General features: G+C 37.3%; 1 protein-coding gene across 4 annotated transcripts; it reads left to right on the top strand.

Annotated features, from left to right (window-relative positions):
- Positions 1-12,118: 12,118 nt before the first annotated feature.
- LOC105219573 (E3 ubiquitin-protein ligase MIB2) lies at positions 12,119-22,824 on the top strand. Of its 4 annotated transcripts, none has more exons than XM_029045172.2 (9): positions 12,119-12,307; positions 13,352-13,491; positions 17,325-17,492; positions 18,104-18,275; positions 18,750-18,865; positions 18,957-19,142; positions 19,211-19,406; positions 19,465-19,627; positions 20,084-22,824. In XM_029045172.2, exons 2-9 carry the CDS (start codon positions 13,425-13,427, stop codon positions 22,244-22,246), a joined length of 3,231 nt encoding a protein of 1,076 aa, XP_028901005.1. In that variant the 5' UTR covers positions 12,119-12,307; positions 13,352-13,424; the 3' UTR covers positions 22,247-22,824. The 4 variants fall into 4 exon arrangements, with proteins under 4 accessions (XP_028901005.1, XP_054083972.1, XP_011194118.1 ...); XM_054227997.1 differs by having other exon boundaries at positions 12,119-12,311; XM_011195816.3 differs by having other exon boundaries at positions 12,119-12,848; positions 20,084-22,823.
- The last annotated feature ends 427 nt before the right edge of the window (positions 22,825-23,251 follow it).

Here is a 23,251-nt window from a genome sequence, read left to right as displayed (position 1 = left end):
TCAAAATCCCAAATGAGAATTTAATAACAAAATCATTAATTATATTTCATATTTATTTAAAATATCATGCCAATTAGGGGTTTATTATTATATTTACTTTATAAATGTATTATCGTACTACACTATATACATATTGTGACGAACATGTATGCTAGAATAAACTAGAATCAACAACGAAATCGATAACTTGCCAGATTTATCCAGACATCGATATTCGTCGTTGCCAGAATGTTCGAGTGACGATAACTTGCTAACAATCGGGTTGCCGGACTGGCAGCAACACACAGTTCTAATTAGGGAGTTGCCGAGTAAAGTGCAAGAAATTAAAAGTAAGAAGTTGTAAACTTGAACAACGAGTAATAAAGTGTTAAGTTTGTTAAATTAGAAATAAAGATAAGTGTATAACCATTAAACAGTGACTTTTATTTGACAATCCAGTGATCGAACTCAAGGTAGAGTTTTAGAGTAAACGACAGATTTTGGACATCCGTTACAATTGGTATCAGAAGTGGGATTGACAAATAAAATTCCATAGGAAATAATGGTTAAGTTCAACGATTTAAAGATACCACAACTCAGAAAGAAGTTGGAACAACGAGGCTTAGCAACGAATGGGTTGAAAGCTGAGTTACAAGCCCGGTTCCGAGAGGCCATGGAGGAAGAAAACATCAATGTTGACGAATATGTTTTCGAATCGGTGTTGGAGGAATCAACAACGAAGATAGAAGAGAGGGAAGAAACCCGATGCTCATCAAAGAATACGGACATAAGCAGAATGTTGGCACAAATTTTAGCACAACAGTCGCAGTTGTCAACACAAGTGTCTTTACAAACAACAGAGCTGTCAGCTCAGGTGTCAGCACAGTTAAAAGAACAGGAAGCACGCATATCGACGCAGGTGACCTCACAAATAGCAGAAGTGTCAATGCAGATTTCAGAAGAGCAAGACAAGATTAAGGCTGATGTGGAAGAATTGAAAAATTGTTTCCGTGACCTGCAACTAAATCGACCAGTGGTTTCAACAGGTTCTGTGAAGGTCAAAACTGCATCATTTGACGGCACAACTCCGTTCCAAATTTTTAAACTCCAATTTGAAAAGACGGCAGATACGAATAAATGGAATGCGGAAGACAAAGTTGCCCAATTGTTCGTGGCTTTAAAAGGGGCTGCTGCGGAAATTCTACAAATTATACCCAATTGCGAGTCAAGCAGTTACGAAGCGTTGATGGCTGCTGTAGAAAGACTCTGCAAGAATTTGCTACGGAAGTGGAAAGGTTAGCTCACTTGGCTTATGCGCATAAGTCCGCAGAATATATAGAGGATATAAAAATCCACAGTTTCGTTAATGTTATACGAGACGAGAATACGCGCTATTCTGCACTAGAATGCCCAAAATTGACATTTGCAGAAACAGTGTCCTTTGCTCTTACGCATGAAACTGCCTCTTTACTTAGTAACAGAACATTTAAAGCTCATCGTGTAGAAATAGAAGAGCCTGCCTGGACGAAGAAATTTTTGGAAGAAATGCATAAAATGTTGGAGAAATCTGGAGAAACACGTAAGAAAAATGATGGTGTGGTTAAATGCTTCAACTGCGGGAAAGGCGGCCATATTGCACGTAATTGCAATATGGAATCGAATCGACCCAATTACCTATCCGGACGGAAACGCAAAGCTGAAGAAGACCAACCAACTCTGAAAACCACCCAATCGTTAAACTAAAGCGAGCCAGTCGGAAGGGGCGCGTGCTGGCTCCCTCAAGTGAATACCCTGTAATCTCTGTCTCTCAAATAAATAGAAATACGAACAACGTTACCGTTAGTGGATGCGTGGATGGTAAAAAGCGCATTCTGACTGTGGATACGGGAGCAACACATTCCATAATTCGATCGGATCTAGTTAACAAGGAAGTAAAACCACTAGCTGGTGCAAAGTTACGTACTGCAACTGGAGATGATGCTCAAGTTCTCGGGGAAGTAACGTGCGAAATTGGAATAGGAAAAATAGCCGTGTTACATAACTTTATAGTGGCAGATATCGTCGACGAAGTCATAATTGGAGTAGACTTTCTAGCCAGTAAAGGAATCAAATTGGACATGGAAAACAAAATTATGACTTATACCAATATGGAAGTGCCTCTTATGTTTGGTTATGATAACAAATGCAACGTTAGACAAGTGTTAATAACAGAAAATCAGAAGATTCCACCAAAATCAGAAGCAATTATTTGGGCAGAAATAGATGGAGACTATGGGACGGACACGTTGTGGGTTGTTGAAGGCACAAAAGAATCTATACCAAACGTACTTATAGGAAAAACCCTGGCTATGGCACGACAAGACAAAAGAGTTCCAGTAAGAGTCCTTAATGAGTGTAAGTCACCAGTCACAGTCTCCAAAGGAGCTATATTAGGGCAGTGTCAGGAGATTGAGGCCGTAATAAATTGCGAAACAGATTTTGAAGATAATTCCAGTTGTAAAAACGATATTTCAAACGAGATTAATGCATGGACCAAGGAACTTGAAGTAGACCATAAAAAGAAGGCCAAACAACTTCTTCTCAGATACTCCACCATATTCGACAAAGATGAATCCAAACCAGGTAGAACCAAAATTGTGAAACATTCCATCAACACCGGAGATGCAAGACCAATCCGCCAGGCTCATCGCAGCGTTCCATTAGCCAAACGTGAAGTTGTAAGCCAGACCATACGTGAAATGAGCGATAGCGGCATAATTGAACCATCATCGAGTCCATGGAGTTCACCTGTAGTACTTGTAAAGAAGAAAGATGGTAACATGAGGTTTTGCGTGGACTACAGAAAGTTGAATGATGTCACGAAGAAAGACAGTTATCCATTACCTAGAATAGATGACACCCTAGACTCATTATCAGGCACAAATTGGTTCTCAACACTCGATTTGAAAAGTGGCTATTGGCAAGTGGAAGTAAACGAAGACGACAAAGAAAAAACGGCTTTCAGCGTTGGAGATGGTCTATGGCAATTCACTGTAATGCCCTTTGGGTTATGTAACGCTCTTGCCACTTTTGAGAGGCTTATGGATCAAGTGTTAAAAGGATTGCACTGGAAGACATGTTTGGTGTACCTAGACGATATCATCGTGTTGGGTAAAAGCTTTGATGAGCATCTTAAAAATTTGGAAGAGGTTTTCCAACGTATAGCCAGCGCTGGGTTAAAGCTGAGCCCAAAGAAGTGTTCTCTGTTCAAGAAGGAAGTGAGCTATTTAGGGCACAAAGTGACTACGGAGGGCATTTGTACAGCTCAGGAAAAGATAGAGGCAGTAAAGGATTGGCCCAGACCTAAAAATTTACATGAATTGCGGAGTTTCCTTGGACTGTGTACGTATTACCGACGATTCGTTCCAAATTTCGCCAGCGTAGCTAGTAGCCTCCATGAACTCACGAAGAAGAACAGAGCCTTTGAATGGAATGAAGAACAAGAATTGGCCTTCCAAACTCTGAAGGAGAGATTATGTACTGCGCCAATGTTAGCATATCCAGTTCCAGGCTCAACGTTCGTTTTGGACACGGATGCTATAGGAGGCGTTCTATCACAAGTGATTGACGGGAGTGAGAAAGTGGTCGCGTATTATAGCCAGACGATAAGTAAGCCAGAGAAGAATTATTGCGTAACGCGAAGAGAATTACTGGCATTGGTGAAGTGCATCAAACATTTCCATAAATACCTGTATGGACAGCGATTTCGAGTAAGGACAGATCACGCAGCATTAAAATGGCTTCTGCAATTCAAGAATCCAGAAGGACAGTTGGCACGTTGGATTGAGAGACTCCAAAGTTATGACTTCTCTATAGAACACCGAAAAGGTAGTAGTCATGGGAATGCGGACGCAATGTCCCGTCGCCCTTGTAATTTAGAATGTCGACATTGTTCAAGAGCTGAGGCCAAAGAAGACATTATAGATTTTCGATTAATGTCAATAACTTCGACAGAAGGCTGGGATCCAAAGGATTTACGAAAATGTCAACAAGAAGATCCAGATTTGGAACTGGTAATGCATGGAGTGGAGCTGAACAAGCGTCCAACGAGAGAAGAAATAGCTGCAGAGAGTCCAGTTTCAAAGGCATATTGGGCGCAGTGGAACAGTTTAAAGTTGGTATCTGGCTGCTTGCATCGAATATGGGAAAGCGAAGATGGACAAAGTTCCCGAACTCTTATAATCGTTCCGAAAGTAAGAATTCCTGATGTACTTAAGGAGATGCATAACGGTCCAAGTGGAGGGCACATGGGAATCACAAAAACCTTGGAAAAACTAAAGCAAAGATTTTATTGGGTTGGTTGTCGGCAATCAGTCACGGAATGGATTGCTAATTGTGCTGAGTGCATTAAAGCAAAAGGACCGAAATCCAGGAGTCACGGCCAGATGAAGCAGTACAATTCGGGCGCCCCATTTGAACGAATTGCCATGGATGTAGCCGGTCCGTTTCCCACCAGTAAATTAGGAAACAAATATGTTTTGGTAATTATGGATTACTTCAGCAAATGGCCAGAAGTATATCCAATTCCTAATCAAGAAGCTGAAACAGTAGCGAATGTATTCATCAATAATTGGGTAACAAGGTATGGTGTTCCAATAGAATTACATTCTGACCAAGGAAGGAATTTCGAATCAGCTCTAATCCAGGAAATGTGCCTAAAATTGGGTATACGGAAAACTCGTACAACAGCCCTACATCCACAATCCGATGGAATGGTAGAACGTTTCAATCGAACTTTAGAAGAACATCTAAAGAAAGTGGTAGACAAGTATCAAAAGGATTGGGACACCCATATAGCTTTGTTCCTGATGGCTTATCGGTCTGCTGTACATGAAACAACGGGGCAGACTCCAGCAAAGGTAATCTTTGGTCATCATCTTCGGTTACCGATTGATTTAAAGTTCGGAATAAACGCAAATGGTAGAAAGAATGTTAGAGAAGCCAATAGTGTCCTAGAAGACGAAATGAGAGAAATTCATGCTATGGTGAGACAGCGGACGCAAATCATGAGTGATAAAATGAAGACAAAATACGACAAGGCAATGAACTCCGAAGGATTTGTGGAAGGAGATTGGGTATTGTTATATAACCCACAACGGAAGAAAGGATTGTCTCCAAAATTTCAATGTAGTTGGGAAGGACCATACCAGGTTATTAAACGGATAAATGATGTAGTGTATCGTATACAAACCATTGGAAACCTAGAAATAAAATGAAGGTGGTTCATCTAGAACGGCTTACAGCATTTGGTTCTGGAAGTACGTCTACGGGAATGATGAGGGACTTGTAGAGTTTGGTTTTTGTTCGTCGAGAGAGGACTTTACTTTTCACTTGCCTACTTAGTCCATAGTAGCACCTGTTGGCAAGAGTGATTCTGCGTTGGATTTCCAGGCTGACATTGTTATTGCTGTTAAGGCTGGTTCCCAGGTAGACGAAATTATCTACAACTTCAAAGTTATGACTGCCAACAGTGACGTGGGAGCCAAGACGCGAATGCGCTGACTGTTTGTTTGATGACAGGAGATATTTCGTCTTGTCCTCGTTCACCACCAGACCCATTCGCTTCGTTTCCTTATCCAGTCTGGAAAAAGCAGAACTAACGGCGCGGGTGTTGTTTCCAATGATATCGATATCATCGGCGTACGCCAGTAGCTGTACACTCTTGTAGAAGATTGTACCTTCTCTATTTAGCTCTGCAGCTCTTATAATTTTTTCCAGCATCAAGTTAAAGAAGTCGCACGATAGTGAGTCACCTTGTCTGAAACCTCGTCTGGTATCGAACGGCTCGGAGAGGTCCTTCCCAATCCTGACGGAGCTTTTGGTGTACATTGTGTATGTAGTGGTGTTATTAAAATTTCTTTGAATGTGTTGGAGTTTCAGTACCCATGACTTGCTGGGTACATTGCGTTGTTGGTAGAAAATCGCCTTGTCGTAAATATGTATAAATATTTCGCCCTTGTTGTTTTTGTAGAATATTGCTTTTGATTTTTGGTGGTTGACAAACTAACGTGCACGCATATACAAATGTAAGTTTGTGTGTTTGTTCAATGACATATAAACATGTACATATGCATGTTTATGCATAATGTTGCTGTTGCGTAACAGCAACATGTTGCGCAACAATTATCGTACTGTTCCGAACTCGTATAAGAAGTATAACTTCAATAATACTTCATAAGCAGCCATGATATAGCTCAAAACAAAACTTGCTCAAACACACGAGAACTTTGGTTGTTTCTTTCTCTCATTCAGGGTGCTGTACGAGAGAAGAGTTGAGGTATATGTTCATGCACATTTTACCCTTAGACCGTTTTCACACGGGCAATTTTTGTCGCGGCAATTCTTAGTTTTATAGGAGAGGGGCGACGAAGAGAGGAGAATTTCTGTCTCTCTCGCTTCCCTTGGTCGCCCCCTCTCCTATAAAACTAAGAATTGCCGCGACAAAAATTGCCCGTGTGAAAACGGTCTTAGTTGCACATTTGTGTATGTAGTGGTGTTATTAAAATTTCTTAGAATGTGTTGGAATGTACCCATGACTTGCTGGGCAGTATATACAGTAGAAAACGTTTGGTTTGTTTACATTATTTTTCATCTTTTTACACACCACCGAGGCGTACTTCGGTTGTGTGCAACTCTTTTTTGCTACAATTGTGGTAATTAGGGCGTTGTGTTAGTTTTTAATCTTCACAAAAATTTTAAAGTCTGATGAACAGCACTTTAATAAATATTAAATAATATTTTTTTCATTATCATTGAGATTATTTAAAATTATTTCGCATGTTTTTTTTTCAATTTTATTGTTGTATTAAATGTTATTTATTGCTAATTTAGTAAAATTTTAGATTCATATGTATAATGCGATTCAAATATTTCTTGAAACTAAGTTAAAAAAAAATCATACCTGGGTTGGTAACACTCCATTTGAATTCCCCAAGAAAAAGATTTGCTACTGTATGTACTGTGGTTACGACGGCTGATTACAAATGTTGCTTTGAAGCCAGCGTCTTGAACATTTTGAAGACGGCGGCGACATACCATACAGCAAGTTCATTGTTGCCGTACTAAAATCTTTCACTTCAATAAAATTTATATATATAGTTTAAAGTCAAATTATTTGTACAAAAAATGTAAAAAAGGTAGATGTATTTGTTTTAAATAATCCATTGTTATTCTAAATGATATAACAAAGCTATTTTACGCTTCTGCTGGCAAAATAACGTCATACTTGTTAGAACTTTAAATAATTTTACATTTCACATATTAGTGGCAGCGTAACAGCGGCCATTGTCGTCGGCAAAATTAGAAACATTTCTAATTTGGCGACAGCGAAGACTTCAACCCTTTTGTCGTGAAGTCGTGCTGTTGTCAAAAAATCTGTGCCCATAAGAGCGCGTGTATTTTAATATTTGACAGATGTCGCTCGTCGCTTGTCGTCTTCTATGTGTTCAGCACATGATGTCGTCATCAAAATTATAATCGTATTTGGTTGGAAATTGTGCAGGAGAATAAAGAAAAGAAAATGCATATAAAATATATTCATAATATTAAGAATGATATGGAAATATTATTAACTCATTACTTACTAATAGTGATTGTGAAATGTATACATTGTATAATTAATGATTTTTTTTATACTTTTCCATTTGGGGAATAGTACTGAATGTGCACGTGTAGTTTTCGTTCGCAGTTTTGGGTCTTTCAGCCGTGAGTGTACCAAGAACATTCACGAAATTGTGCAAGAGGTATATATACATTGTTAAAGATGAATGTAATGTGCAAGAAAGAGATCACACGTACACAATAGTTTCGGGTATGTATGTGATTGGCGTTGCAACCGTTTAGCCGGTTATAGCCGAATCGACGATAGTGCGCCACCTGTCTCTCTCCTTCGCAGTTCGGCGCCAGTTGGAGATCCCAAGTGTAACCAGGTCGCTCTCCACCTGGTCCCTCCAACGGAGTGGAGGCCTTCCCCTTCCTCGGCTTCCTCCGGCGGGTACTGCATCGAACACTTTCAGGGCTGGAGTGTTTTCGTCCATTCGGACAACATGACCTAGCCAGCGTAGCCGCTGTCTTTTTATTCGCTGAACTATGTCAATGTCGTCGTATAACTCGTACAGCTCATCGTTCCATCGTCTGCGGTATTCGCCGTTGCCAATGTTCTGAGGACCATAAATCTTACGCAAAATTTTCCTCTCGAAAACTCCTAGTGTCGTCTCATCTGATGTTGACATCGTCCAAGCTTCTGCACCGTAAAGCAGGACGGGAATGATGAGGGACTTGTAGAGTTTGGTTTTTGTTCGTCGAGAGAGGACTTTACTTTTCAATTGCCAACTTAGTCCATAGTAGCACCTGTTGGCAAGAGTGATTCTGCGTTGGATTTCGAGGCTGACATTGTTCGTGTTGTTGATGCTGGTTCCCAGGTATACGAAATTATCTACGACCTCGAAGTTATGACTGTCAACAGTGACGTGGGAGCCAAGACGCGAATGCGCCGACTGTTTGTTTGATGACAGGAGATATTTCGTCTTGTCCTCATTCACCTCCAGACCCATTCGCTTCGCCTCCTTATCCATGCGGGAAAAAGCAGAACAAACGGCGCGGTTGTTGCTTCCGATGATATCAATATCATCGGCGTACGCCAGGAGCTGTACACTCTTGTAGAAGATTGTACCTTCTCGGTTTAGCTCTGCAGCTCTTATAATTTTTTCCAGCATCAGGTTAAAGAAGTCGCACGATAGTGAGTCACCTTGTCTGAAACCTCGTTTGGTATCGAACGGCTCGGAGAGGTCCTTCCCAATCATGACGGAGCTTTTGGTGTTGCTCAACGTCAATTTACACAGCCGTATTAGTTTTGCGGGGATACCAAATTCAGACATCGCGGCGTAAAGGCAACTCCTTTTCCTGCTGTCGAAAGCAGCTTTAAAATCGACAAAAAGGTGGTGTGTGTCGATCCTCTTTTCTCGGGTCTTTTCCAAGATTTGGCGCATGGTGAATATCTGGTCAGTTGTCGATTTTCCAGGTCTAAAGCCACACTGATAAGGTCCAATCAGTTTGTTGACGGTGGGCTTTAGTCTTTCACACAATACGCTCGATAGAACCTTGTATGCGATATTTAGGAGGCTGATCCCACGGTAATTGGCGCAGATTGTGGGATCTCCCTTTTTATGGATTGGGCAGAGCACACTGAGATTCCAATCGTCAGGCATGCTTTCTTCCGACCATATTCTGCAAAGAAGCTGATGCATGCACCTTATCAGTTCTTCGCCGCCGTATTTGAATAGTTCTGCCGGTAATCTATCGGCCCCCGTTGCTTTGTTGTTCTTCAAGCGGGTAATTGCTATTCGAATTTCTTCATGGTCGGGTAATGGAACATCTGTTCCATCGTCATCGATTGGGGGATCGGGTTCGCCATCTCCTGGTGTTGTACTCTCACTGCCATTCAGCAGGTCGGAGAAGTGTTCCCTCCATAATCCCAGTATGCCCTGGACATCGGTTACCAGATTACCACCTTGGTCTCTACATGAGGATGCTCCGGTCTTGAAACCTTCGTTAAGTCGCTTCATTTTTTCATAAAATTTTCGAGCATTCCCTCTGTCTGCCAGCTTCTCAAGCTCTTCGTACTCACGCATTTCGGCCTCTTTCTTTTTTTGTCTGCAAATGCGTCTCGCTTCCCTCTTCAGCTCTCGGTATCTATCCCATCCCGCACGTGTTGTGGTCGTTTGCAATGTTGCGAGGTAGGCAGTCTGTTTTCTCTCCGCTGCGAGACGGCACTCCTCATCGTACCAGCTTGTTTTTTGTCGTTGCCGAAAACCAATTGTTTCGGCTGCAGCGGTACGCAGTGAGTTTGAGATGCCGTTCCACAGTTTCCTTATACCGAGATGCTGATGAGTGCTCTCAGAGAGCAGGAGTGCAAGTCGAGTAGAGTATTTCGTGGCTGTCTGTTGCGATTGCAGCTTTTCGACGTCGAACCTTCCTTGTGTTTGTTGACGGGCATTCTTTGCTGCACAGAGGCGGGTGCGTATCTTCGCTGCGACCAGATAATGGTCCGAGTCTATATTTGGTCCTCGGAGCGTACGCACGTCTAAAACACAGGAGACATGTCTTCCGTCTATCACAACGTGATCGATTTGGTTCCGCGTGTTTCGATCAGGAGACAGCCAAGTAGCTTGATGTATTTTCTTATGCTGGAATCTGGTACTACAGACGACCATATTTCGGGCCCCAGCGAAGTCGATCAGCCTCAGGCCGTTTGGCGATGTTTCGTCATGAAGGCTGAATTTCCGACTGTTGTGCCAAAGACACCTTCTTTACCCACCCTGGCGTTAAAATCACCAAGCACGACTTTTACATCGTGGCGGGGGCAGCGCTCATAGGTGCGTTCTAGGCGCTCATAGAAAGCATCTTTGGTCACATCGTCCTTCTCTTCCGTTGGGGCGTGGGCGCAAATCAGAGATATGTTGAAGAACCTCGCTTTGATGCGGATTGTGGCTAGACGTTCATCCACCGGGGTGAATGCCAGGACTCTGCGACGGAGTCTCTCTCCCACCACAAATCCAACACCAAATTTGCGCTCCTTTATATGGCCGCTGTAGTAGATGTCACAAGGACCCACCTTCTTCCGTCCTTGTCCCGTCCATCGCACTTCTTGGATGGCGGTGATGTCAGCCTTAAGTCGTATGAGGACATCAACCAGCTGAGCAGAGGCACCTTCCCAATTCAGGGTCCGGACATTCCAGGTGCATGCCCTTATATCATTATCCTTAAAACGTTTGCAGGGGTCGTCATCAAAAGGGGGGTGTCTCATCCGAGGCTTTCGTAGATTTTTCATTGGGGGGTGTTTTTATGTGGTGGGTCCCAAACCCTACGCACAACCGCATAAGCGGGCTTCGCCTTCTCACTTTAGCTCGCCTTCAAACGGATGTCTGTTGGCTACCCAGAGGATACTTGGTCTAAAACCGGAAGCCGTGAGCTGCTTGAACCATGTGGAGAAGAATCGTTTCTGGCCACTCCCAAGTGAGTGACAATCAAAAACTTTCCTCACTTGCGTGAACTTCTACACATGATCCCATCCTCCATGTATTTATGTTATATATAAACCAATAGTGGTAGTCATTTAACATCGTAAACGTATGGCAACATCGCAGAACTACAATATCGTAAAACAGCTGTTAATTTTTACATGCATTTTATTTTACGACAATATTGCAAATATGCGAGACCTTTTTCAGTGGCATTCATGGCATGCTTACAATTAATTCACAATCAGCTGATATTACCACAATATTGCCAAAAGCGCTCATTTAACTTATGTTGCCATATTTCAAATTTACCATTTTTGTATAATTGCAATGTTAAATGAGTACCACTATTAATTTCAGATAAAATTGAACGTGACAAAATCTAGTTTTCGATTTTTATGTGCGAGTAAAGCGTACATAGTCTAGCAAAGTATTTTTACGATAAATGGATATTTTGCGGGGCGCGTAACTAGCTAACGTAACCTTGTTAACTTGTAACTAATCCGGGACTGCCTGACAATACTTTGTGAAAAATTGTGAAAATTTAATATGAAGTTAGTATAAATAAACGCTTAAAAACATATCAAAGTATTAAAAAAAGAGATAGCAAGACAATCACACTTTCGTGTGGTAAAAGAGAGAAGAGAAATAGTTACATTTTTCTATAGAAGGAAATTAAGCTATTGTATAAGATATGTTATAATTACAGGTAATAAGTTAACTAAATTTTACTCATCTTGTAGGATTACAACTTGTACTATGCACGTAGATTTGTTACCATGAATATACTAAGCTACCAAATTTCTAAAAGGTGGGACAGCTATTTGATCTTTGATTCCTGTTTGACATATTTTATTTAACATTGTATTATTTCTGAACAAAAATTTCCTCTAACTGACAGTAACTTTTTTCTACTATCTATTTTCTTAATTAACTAATTTGCTTAAAATAAAATTTAAATGCAAATTTTTATAATAAATATATAATTTAATTTTAAATATTTAATATTCAAATATATTGGCAGTGCAGCCACATTGTATGAACGTAAAATCAGATATTTATAGGCAAACGTCAACTCGACGTCAATCTGACATTTTCTCGTTGCCACCCAAAGTGTACAGTTTTTTATACCTTTGGTTTTTAGTTATTTTCGCAGAGTTATTTGCGATAAATAAAATATTTCCTTTTTTGAAGGAAACATCAAGGCGAAGCCTAAAATAAAACAAAAGCGAAATTCACAAGTTTACGAAAAAATCAAAATCAAGTGTAGTGTGAGTGCGTATACGAAACAAAAAATGTGTATATGAGATCAAAATTTTTTGCAAATATAGGAATAAATAAATAAGCAAAAATATAGTCGTTGATTTTGCAGTGAACAAAACGAAATAAGGCACTTTCGAAAAATTTTAATGTAATCCAGCAAAATTTTATTCACATCTGTAAAGAAGATCCTTTTGTGACAATTATTCATCACCATTTCTGATTCACACCCTAAAGAGATAGAAGAGAAGCGTGTAGTTTGCACCAAACCCATACTTGGCAATCAATGAATATTGAAAATATATAATCAACTTCAATATTCCGGCTATTATACTTGTACATGTCGTCATAACTTTTATGCCAATAATACACATAAAATTATAACAAACGGATCATCGGTCTTAATATTTATATATTAACTAAATATATGTATGTACATATGTTTTCGCGTTGTACTTTTAAATATACTGCAATTGCTTAATTCGAAGACGTCTTACTTAACCACTACTATTACCAACTACTATAACATTTTGGATAAAATAAATCTATACAGTAAGTGAAGCGATAAATTATTTAAATAGCATAAATGAGTACATGATAATAGGACTTTGAAACTTAAAGGCAAAATTTTGTCTAATTTTGAAAATTTCAATATAAACATTAAAACTATGCAACTGAAACTACCCGGCATTGCGACTTCAACATCACATTGCAAACGTAATTGGTGAATCCATAATCTTTGGGTACATGTTATTAGGTTATTCATATGCAGTGGAGACTGCCCATAACATTTTATACTTTTACTAGCACCTAAACATCCTTTCCTTATCTCTTTTTCAATGGAGACTATCTTGCGAGAACATAAAAATACACAGATATTAATATTATATTGATCATTTGATATTAAACATTTTACAATTTTAATAATTACTTAATTTTTAAATAATAAATTTTGAAAAACTAAATTCATTTGCTTTACTATTTCTATAATAAAAATAAAATTGAGAAAAATAAAATATAATAAAAATTAACTTACATTAATTCATTTCTTTCAGACTATAAGTCGTATTGTTACTAAATACTTCCAAAAGTGAGACGGATTCAATTATTCGAGTATATTAAATTGAAATGCGCCCAGCTATACAGCCAGGTATACGTGTAGTACGTGGACCAAATTGGATATGGCAAAATCAAGGTAAGCTGAAATTTGTAAATTTGCGTTATTAAAAACATTCAATACGAAAAGGTTGTGTTTTTTAATCAGATTCTAATAATATTTAATGAGAATATAATATAGAACATATTTCTTTTGACCTAGGATTTATAATTATATATAAAATAAAAAATGTAGTGTGACGCAAATTGTCGGTTTTTAGTTCGATTGTAAATTATATATAGTGTGGTCGATTTCTTGGTATTAGTCTACAGAAAACAAACTGTCCTGACAGCTTAGATATTATTGCCAACATACATTTGTAGGTGAATTTGCAATTTTAAATGTGTGTTTCCTTTGTAGAAGGAGTCGAGGAAAATCACACAAAGCTCTTTCAGAAGAGTAGCTTAATAGAATGCTTAAAAACGGGTCTAATCATACATTGCATTTATATTATTTTATTCTGTGAAATTCGTGAAACAAATTTTTGGTAATTTTTTTACAAATATTTGTAGTACGCTATCAATGGGTACAAATTCAATTCAGGAATTTTATTGACATCAATGATATCAAAATATTAATACTTGTAGTACATTCTCGAACTTTAATTACTATTTGATCAAATTATTCAACACATTTTCTTTCTTACATGTACTCGAATTCGAGAATTGAGTCGAGTTTGAAATTGCATTGAGATTTTTACACAAAATGTATTTAAAATTTCCACTGTGATTGAACCAAAAAATCAGATACATTATTTTTCCTTAATAATTTAACAAGATTGCGATCTTTCATGTATTTAATAATTATCTGGGAGAAACCAAACAGGCTTCTCGATATTATTTTCACCAAATAAATTAAACTCTGAAAAATAGTACTAATTTTATTTTTATCAATAAAATTTTCTTTTAATTTTTATTATTTTTAACTTATATAAATACATAATATGAGCATTTATTGAAATATATTGGCCTAGTCTTTATAATCTTATTTACACAAGGCCGCTTTTTTATTTTAATTTATCTGTTTAGTGTTCTGTGTCTAAAAATCTCTTTATATACAATGTATATGTACCAATAAACATATAAATAGTATATATGTATGTACATTTACATTTAATGCGCCTATAAGAGAGTTTATTTCAAAGTTTATCTAGCACGCGACTATATGTTCAAGTAGATTTGGTTTTATTTAAGATCATTTATATGTGTGTAGATATATATGTATGTTGGTACCCACTTACACAGTAAGATTTGTAATGATCCACATAGCACACTCATGGGTGTCTACATTACCGGTTTAATTGTTCACACTTCCACCATCTGTATAGAGCTATCAATGGATTTCTCTTTCATTTATGTGAGTAGTAGTAGTAGTCGATGAGAGAAAATATTTTCTTTATTGACTTCAACCCTCGGTCTTGGGAAATTGAATAAAAAATTATGGACCAATCTAACTAACCATTAGCCTTTTATCAATAAAACTTTTCCCAATAAATAGTAAAATGCTGTGGTGAATATAATGACATTATTTCCTACAGTTTTTAGTAAATATCTTCTTTGAAAAACATAAAAGTAATAAAACAAAAATAGTTTTTCAAGCATCATTGCAAACAACCGTCTGTCAATTCGGCATAATTCATTAAAAATTATTTGGGAATGTTGTCCTTCTCTACAAGAGCAATAGCCACATTAAGTTAATTGTATATGTATTTGTTTTTGTAAAAGTTTTAAATTTTTAAGCCTCCTATTTCGAATATCTAAAGAAGGCATAAATTGTAATCCTTCCTGTATAAGAATTGATTGTGTTATAGAGAGTAACATATCATAACATCATATCATATAATACATATGTACATACTCTATGTATATATAAATAGCTACTTACATATGGGCATACCTCAGATATGTATGTGTCTATATTTATATTTATCAAAAGTACTAGTGTGTAAGAATACAAACAATTTATAGCATCACGCCTCACATTCATTTGCATTTACGTTGGGGACGCATCCTCGCCGTGTACAATAAAAAAAAACACGCGCCCATTTCTATTTTTGGAGTTTTGTTGGCAGATCCCATGACTCTTACGAACCAATGTTTCGATATGATAAGAACAGAAGGGCAGAATAACGGAATGTCGTATATGTATGTATGTACATATGTGCTGCAAGCTATAAATAAGGGCTAAGTCTGAAGCAATAGTTGGTATTAACTCAAAAAGGAAGTTGATTATCCCCTTGAAATTTTAAATATTTCTGACAATGATTTTATGTACATACATACATACACACATATGTATATATGCAAACAATACTTATGTATATTTATAACGATATTGTTGCACATAAGAAGGCAAAATGTTGTTAAAATACTTCGGCCGCTTATTTTATTACTTCGCCAAAGTAAATCGCTAATTGAGATCAACCGAAATTGTGAACGAACCAAGAAAAGTTCACGTGAAGACTACAGACACGAAAAGTAAAATTGCAGTGTATATTCATTCAAAGTGTTTTTGAAATTATGAGTGCGAAGGAGAAACAGTTATAGTGTAAAAGGTTGAGACGTTTTTTATTAAAATTTTCAGAAATATCTAGTTTATTAGACAAGCGCGTAATTTGAGAAAGCGTGTAGTTTACATAGTAAATCGGAACTCAGTTTGCAAAACGAATTTGAACACGAGCGAGCTGAATGTCATGGAAAGTAACGATTTTTATAATACTTTAAACGCTATATTTGTAATTTTGTTATATAGCATCATACCGTTTCCACGACAGTCGTTTCTACATAACCGGAACGGGCCAGGATTTTTATACAGCCAAGAACTGTTAAATCGGCAGAATACTTCAAAATTGTTTGGGGAATGTTTTTTGACGCTAAAACAACAACTAGCATACTATATGGTCATATTTATTTACATTAGTGATGAGTTTATTTGGACATAATATTTTTTGTTAATTTGGTTAGTTTAATAATTGCTTTAAATATGCAACAAATAGTGCAAATTTAAAATGACAAACGGGTTATGGTTAAAAAATATTTCTTAATTCAGTAATGTTATTTGTGTTTAATGCTACATCTTCACCAGAATATATAGAGCCATCAGCTAAACGTAAAACATTCGATTTTTGTTAGATTTGATATCAAGTAAGCTAAATAAATATGAGTTGGGGATTTTAATGATAAATATATGTTTGTATATAAAATTGTTTAATATCTTTTAATAAATTTACAATATAATTATGGAGATGTAAACAAGACGTCATATGATTGTTAGCCCAGCAGTCTAATCCATTCGTCTATAACGACCACATGCCAAACTATCAACATACATACATAATAGTTTAACACATTAATTGAGTCGATGAGTGTATATTGTTCAACCTACGACTATTTCGATGTTCTAAAATATGAAATACTTCTCAGTAATATCATTGCGTAATCAATATAAAATTATTATATGTTAATCAATTAAAAGGTGTATGCCTTACTGCCAATTATATTATCACAACTGTACTTAACACACGTATATATGTACGTATACAGCGGAAATCCGTGTGCAGTGTTCACTTGGCAATGCTGGAGTTTTCGGATGTACTCTTTTGTGCGCCTACTTGTATATACAACCATATATTATGCTGTGTAGATACAAAACATCTGCTGGAACCGCGATTTTTTATAAATAGCAGCGCGTGTAATTACAAATACCTTAGGATGTGTGCGCGTGTATACAAATAGTATACAATTTAAGCAACGTTTGAGCACATAATATGCATACATGTGTATGTGCATATAGCACAAAATATCATATCCCCTCCCAATTCGAACATGAAATTCTAAAATCATTCTTACAACAACTCTATTCTCTTCCGATAGACAACGGAGAAGGTCACGTTGGCACCGTCTGTGAGATTGGACGCTCGGGATCGACACACTCACCGGAAAATACAGTAGTAGTCAATTGGGATTCTGGACACCGAACAAATTATCGTGTTGGTTACCAAAATCAATACGATTTGATTATCGTTGATAACGCGCAAGTTGGTAAGTAATAAAAGAACTTTCGGTGATCTTTAATTAAATTACAATTCGATGGTTGACTTGAAATACATTGTAAATTTGTTATGGAAACATAACGGTCATCCTTAAATCAATATAAGCACATAAACGAGTATAGAAATAGTAGATAACTAAAAAGCAACACATTTATCCATAGAAATATTAATAAAAAGGCTTACTTAGATCATATTGATTTGTCTAGATAAAAAGCATTATAACACTTATAATATACTGTTTAGAGTATTTACAAGCTATAAACTATTAATATTTAATTTTTAAAAAATAATTGAGATAGAATTCTCCAGAAATCATTGAAACATGTAAAAAATCCTTTGTCGAAATCAGTTTGCACAATATTTTATCGTCAAAAATGTAGGATAAAAAAAAACAAAAGTACGAGTTAACCGTTTTATATTACAATTTCTATTTCTAAAATAAATATTTAATTGGTTACATAACGATTTTGAGTCGAATGAATATTAAAAAAACTGATAAATTATTATTACAAATTAAAAATTCAATAATAATAATATAATTTAATTGTTTTAATAAACATTTGTACACTTAAATAGCTCATATTTTGTCATATATTATAGGCGTTCGTCATTCGAATGTGGTATGTGATGGCTGCTCCAAGCCCGGAATAGCTGGTATTGTTTTCAAATGCGCTCAGTGCTCTAACTATCATCTCTGTGCTTATTGTTACGGCGCTGATCTGCACGATACGGATCATACGTTTATACGTTACACATCGCCCACATCACTTGGGTATGTCCTAAATGCTATATATATATGTAATGGTATTTAACTTTTTTTTTCAAAACCCATTTGACATTTGCTATAAGATGTCCAGTGCTTTTCGAAATACATTTTTTTTTTCGAAGATCAAACTTTGATCCTTCATAGCATCTGTCATATAAGCTTGGCTGAAAAGTTTTATACCCCATTGAATTAAGATGAAAATTTAGATTATATCTATATTTTGGATTTTTCAGTAACTATATCATGTAATTAATAATATTTTTTTAAGTAATTTTTTCGAACTTCGAATTCAAAAATTTTAATTTTTTCGAACGTCGAATGTAAGTATGTATTTCGATTTGTGAGGCTAACTTCAAAAATTCGAGAATGCACTTCTTTTATTTATGACTCAATCTCATGGCAAAAATAGTTTGGTCCAATACCCAGAAAAAAGTCGATTTTGCCGTATATTGTTATTATTCAAGTTCTAATTATTTTCAGTGTGCGCTTGCCTCCAAGAAAGAACTCAAAACGAATTCAACTAAAAGGTATATTCGTTGGAGCAAAAGTTGTACGTGGTCCCGATTGGGAGTGGGGCCAACAGGACGGTGGAGAAGGTAATTTTTTTCAAAATTATTTTTTACAATTTTTTTTTATAATTAGATATTACGTATGCGTTTTATGTTCAACTAATATTTTCTCTTAAAGGCAAAACAGGGCGTGTTATGGAAATACGTGGTTGGGACAATGAGTCTTGTAGAAGTGTAGCAAATGTTTCTTGGGTCACTGGTTCAACGAATGTCTATCGTTTGGGTCACAAGGGTAACGTCGATCTGAAGTGTACTTTTCCGTCAATAGGAGGTTATTATTACAAAGACCACATGCCTGTGTTGGGTAAGTTGCTTCCACATACATATGTACATACATGTCTGGTTGTATATAATATGGTTTTATGTTTATAGGGCAACCAGAAGAGCAACAGCCTGTGGTGCCCACTGGGAAACCAACATTCTCAGTCGGTGATCGCGTAAAGGTGTGCCTTGATGTCGATGCGTTGATGAAACTGCAACAAGGTCACGGTGGGTGGAATCCACGAATGGTAGAACAGTTGCCAAAGTTGGGCGCCGTCCATCGTATTACTGAAAAGGGTGACATACGGTAAATTTCCCATACATGAGCGCTTGCTTTGAGATTAATTATATTTTTAAAATTGCAGAGTACAATATGATAATTGTCCCAATCGTTGGACTTTTCATCCGGCGGCACTTGTTAAGGTTATATCGTTTCGCGTTGGCGATCTAGTGACTATTATAAACGATGCGAACAAAGTGCAGCAACTGCAAAAAGGACATGGCGAATGGATTGACCTTATGCGTTATGTAAGCAAATATGTTTTATCTTAAAAGATTTATCCTAAAAAGATCCCAATCGGGACCAAGATTTATCCTAAAGAAGATATGAATCCTTTTTTATTAACTTCTTCATGTTTGAAAACATAAATTCCATATATAAATTTTGCTTTAATGTTACTTACTATCAAGGAGTTCCATTTAAAACAACTTTCTTTAAATATTTTAATTTACTATGTTTACTTAAGCACACGTATATTTACGATTCTATTTTAATTTATTTATAAAAATTTATATTACTTTTTAATTATTCTGACTTTATACTTTCTAAATTATTTGCGTACAACATTAGTACACAACTTCAATTAAATTTCAAGAAATTATTTAACTTAAAATTTCCTACAATCCCATCCCAACATCTTAAAATGAGTCCGAGTCATTGTTATAAGCTATAAGTTCACATTTCAAATTTTTCTTTATTTATAGGCTTTGGGAAAACGTTGCAAAGTGATAAAGGTGTATTCCGACGGCGACTTACGCATTCAACAACTGGATGATGGATTTGAATGGACATTAAACCCAAAATGCGTACATTTGGAACGATCACCGTTGGCTACGGCGGCAGAACGATCAAATAGTATGATGGACCTTAGTCATAGGCGTATAGATCATGTAATGACACCGCTATCAGGTCTGTCTGGCACTTCTGTTGCCGATAAGTTGGTGCGTGAAGCGGCACAAGGTCATTTGGATTTTGTAAAACAATACTTGGACGCCCATCCGGAACAAGTGAATGTGATGAGCGGTGGGAAAGCCTGTATACAAGTGGCTGCTCATCAGGGATACGTTGATTTAGTGAAATATCTTATAGCTAAAGGTGCGAATGTGAATGTTGTGGACAAGGAAGGCGACTCAGCACTTCACTATGCTGCCTTCGGTAATCAACCCGAAACCATGCGAGTGCTACTACAAAATGGAGCTGATATAAATTTTCTCAATTCGAGTCACTGTTCGGCGTTACATATATGCGCACATAAGAAGACGCCACATTGTGTGCGTGAGTTGCTTCAGTTTGGAGCCGATGTGAATATACAAGATTCGTACGGCGATACGGCTTTGCACGATGCCATCGGCAAGGAAAACTCCGAAGTTGTCGAACTACTATGTAATGCACCAAACTTAGATTTTTTTATAAAAAACAATCGAGGATTTAATGTGCTGCATCATGCTTCGCTTAAGGGTAATGTTGTGGCAGCTAAACGCATACTACAGCTGGCACGACAACTAGTCAATGTTAAAAAGGACGATGGTTTTGCGGCCCTGCATTTGGCCGCTCTAAATGGTCATGCACGCGTTGTAGAGACACTGATAGTCGAGGGTCTAGCAGAGGTTGATATACGAAATAATCGACGACAAACACCATTTCTACTGGCGGTATCCCAAGGCCACGCGTCTGTGATTGAACGTCTTGTTTCGCTCGGTTGCGATATTATGGCTCGTGATGAAGATGGCGACAATGCAATGCATTTGTGTGTTATCAAGAAAACGAATTTGCAACAGGCGGCCGAACCATCCGGAGAAGACTCACCGAAAATACGTTCAATATTCGATAATCTTTCACATATACTCGACGATCGTCTCATGTACACAATTCTCTGTTACTTGTCATCTTGTGGCTGTCGCGTGGAACATAACAATAAAGGTACCAACATTTTCGACTGGATCACAAATAAAGATATGAAGCAGCTGATCTTGAGATATCAATGCCAGATAGGCGCAACCGCGTCATCATCAACGACTAACGAAGCCGTCAACTCAAATGCCGCTGGCGAGGTGGAAAATAATGTTCAGGCACTTAATTTGAACACTGATAATGATGGTGCAACAGCCGGCGCTGCTGCAGCAGTGCATAGCAACAATGCAGCGGACATCATCACAGATGCATTACAACCGAATACTTTTACACAGATGCCATCGCCGCATAGCAGCACTCCAACTCATCATGTGGACAATCTAACTGAGGAACCCGCTGGCGTAAAGAAACTGAACTCTGACCGGCAAGCTCAAACTAATACAGTTGTTGGTGGCGGTAATGTGCTGGACACACCGTATGTACATATGACACCGATACCTTCCACTTCGAGTGCAATTCAGTTAAGTGGAAATCGCAAAATAGCGCGTAACCGCACCGAAGGCGCTGTGGCGCCCAAGGCAAGTCCCAAAGCAACACCACCACCGCCACCACCCACTAATACCTTCCACATTGGTCCACAGGAGTGTATAGTGTGCGATGAAAAGTTACAGTTAATTAAATTCGAGCCGTGCCAACATCAAATTTCTTGCGAAGAATGTGGCCTGCGTATGAAGAAGTGCCTACGGTGCGGTGTGCAAATCGAGCGACGCATAGGTGCCGGTGGCCGTGTTATAATCAGTTCTGATCAGACGCGTGTACCTTCGGCAGATCGTTTGCGTTATCTCGAAAATAAGATACAGGAATATGAGGAAACGCACTACTGTAGCATTTGTATGGAACGGACGCGTGATGTCGCCTTTTTGTGTGGTCATGGTGCGTGCTCACGCTGTGCGGAAACCTTGCGCACCTGTCATATGTGTCGCAAAACCATTCTCAGAAAAATCAACTTATATTAGAAAAGCTTCGGGCGAATTGGCAACGCATATGTCAGTGCGAGCTGTGGAAGCTGGTATTCTTTACAAGCTTGTAAATTGTAAATAACAAAATTAAACGAAAAAATATCCAGTGTAGATGTTAACGGATCGATTGAAATGTTGCGAATATCGACGAAAACGAATATTAAGCTGTTAACGATTATGTTTATGACAATGATGAAAACAATGATTATGATTATTATTTATTTCGAATATACATGCAAATACGTAGTCATATGTACAAACATGCATACTTCTTAGATATGTGTTCTTATTGTAATTTGTTAACATATTTCATTGTACTGCAATTGTAGTGGTATTCTTTATTCTTTTGCGAATTCAGCATAAAATAAAATTTCCATACCCTCACACACTCTACATACATAAAAAAAACGAACTAAAATTTAAAAGTTTAGTGATCGTTTGCATGGTTCCATAAGACCAAATGTTTGTAAATTAAATTACTAATTTAAAAAATCGAAAAGTTAGTAAAGCTATACTTCAGATCATACATCAATGTCCACAAATACCAAAATTAAATGTATTATAAATAAAAAAATAATTGGTATTTTTTATTTCATATTGAGCTAAATAATAAAATTCTTCTAAAAAATCCGTCGATTTTGATAAAAATAAGGGGAACATACAATTGATGTAATATAACATTCACCAAAAAGTTTCAAGGTTGTTGCCATTTGAACTTAAATTATTAGAGGTTTCCTAAACCCTGGATATGGTAAGTGTATTTCATTGTGGGTCAATAGGATTCAAAAACACATCTGGGGTCCATAGACACTTTAGAAAGTGCATATTTGCCCACTTTAGTTGGTGTGTTTTTCATTTGCAGCTACTGAGTTTTTATGATTTTTCGAACTTTGAATGCAAAATTTGTGCTTAATCAGCAGATTTCACAGTGGTGTTTTGAATTTGAACCGGAACGTATGCAGGTTTGTATCCGGGTAAAGGTTAGGTTATCCGGATAAAGGT

This window comes from Zeugodacus cucurbitae, chromosome 3 (assembly GCF_028554725.1).
Source record: "Zeugodacus cucurbitae isolate PBARC_wt_2022May chromosome 3, idZeuCucr1.2, whole genome shotgun sequence".
Taxonomy (NCBI): domain Eukaryota; kingdom Metazoa; phylum Arthropoda; class Insecta; order Diptera; family Tephritidae; genus Zeugodacus; species Zeugodacus cucurbitae.
The sequence above is the reverse complement of the archived record's forward strand: the minus strand, read 5'-3'. Positions and strand labels throughout refer to the sequence as shown.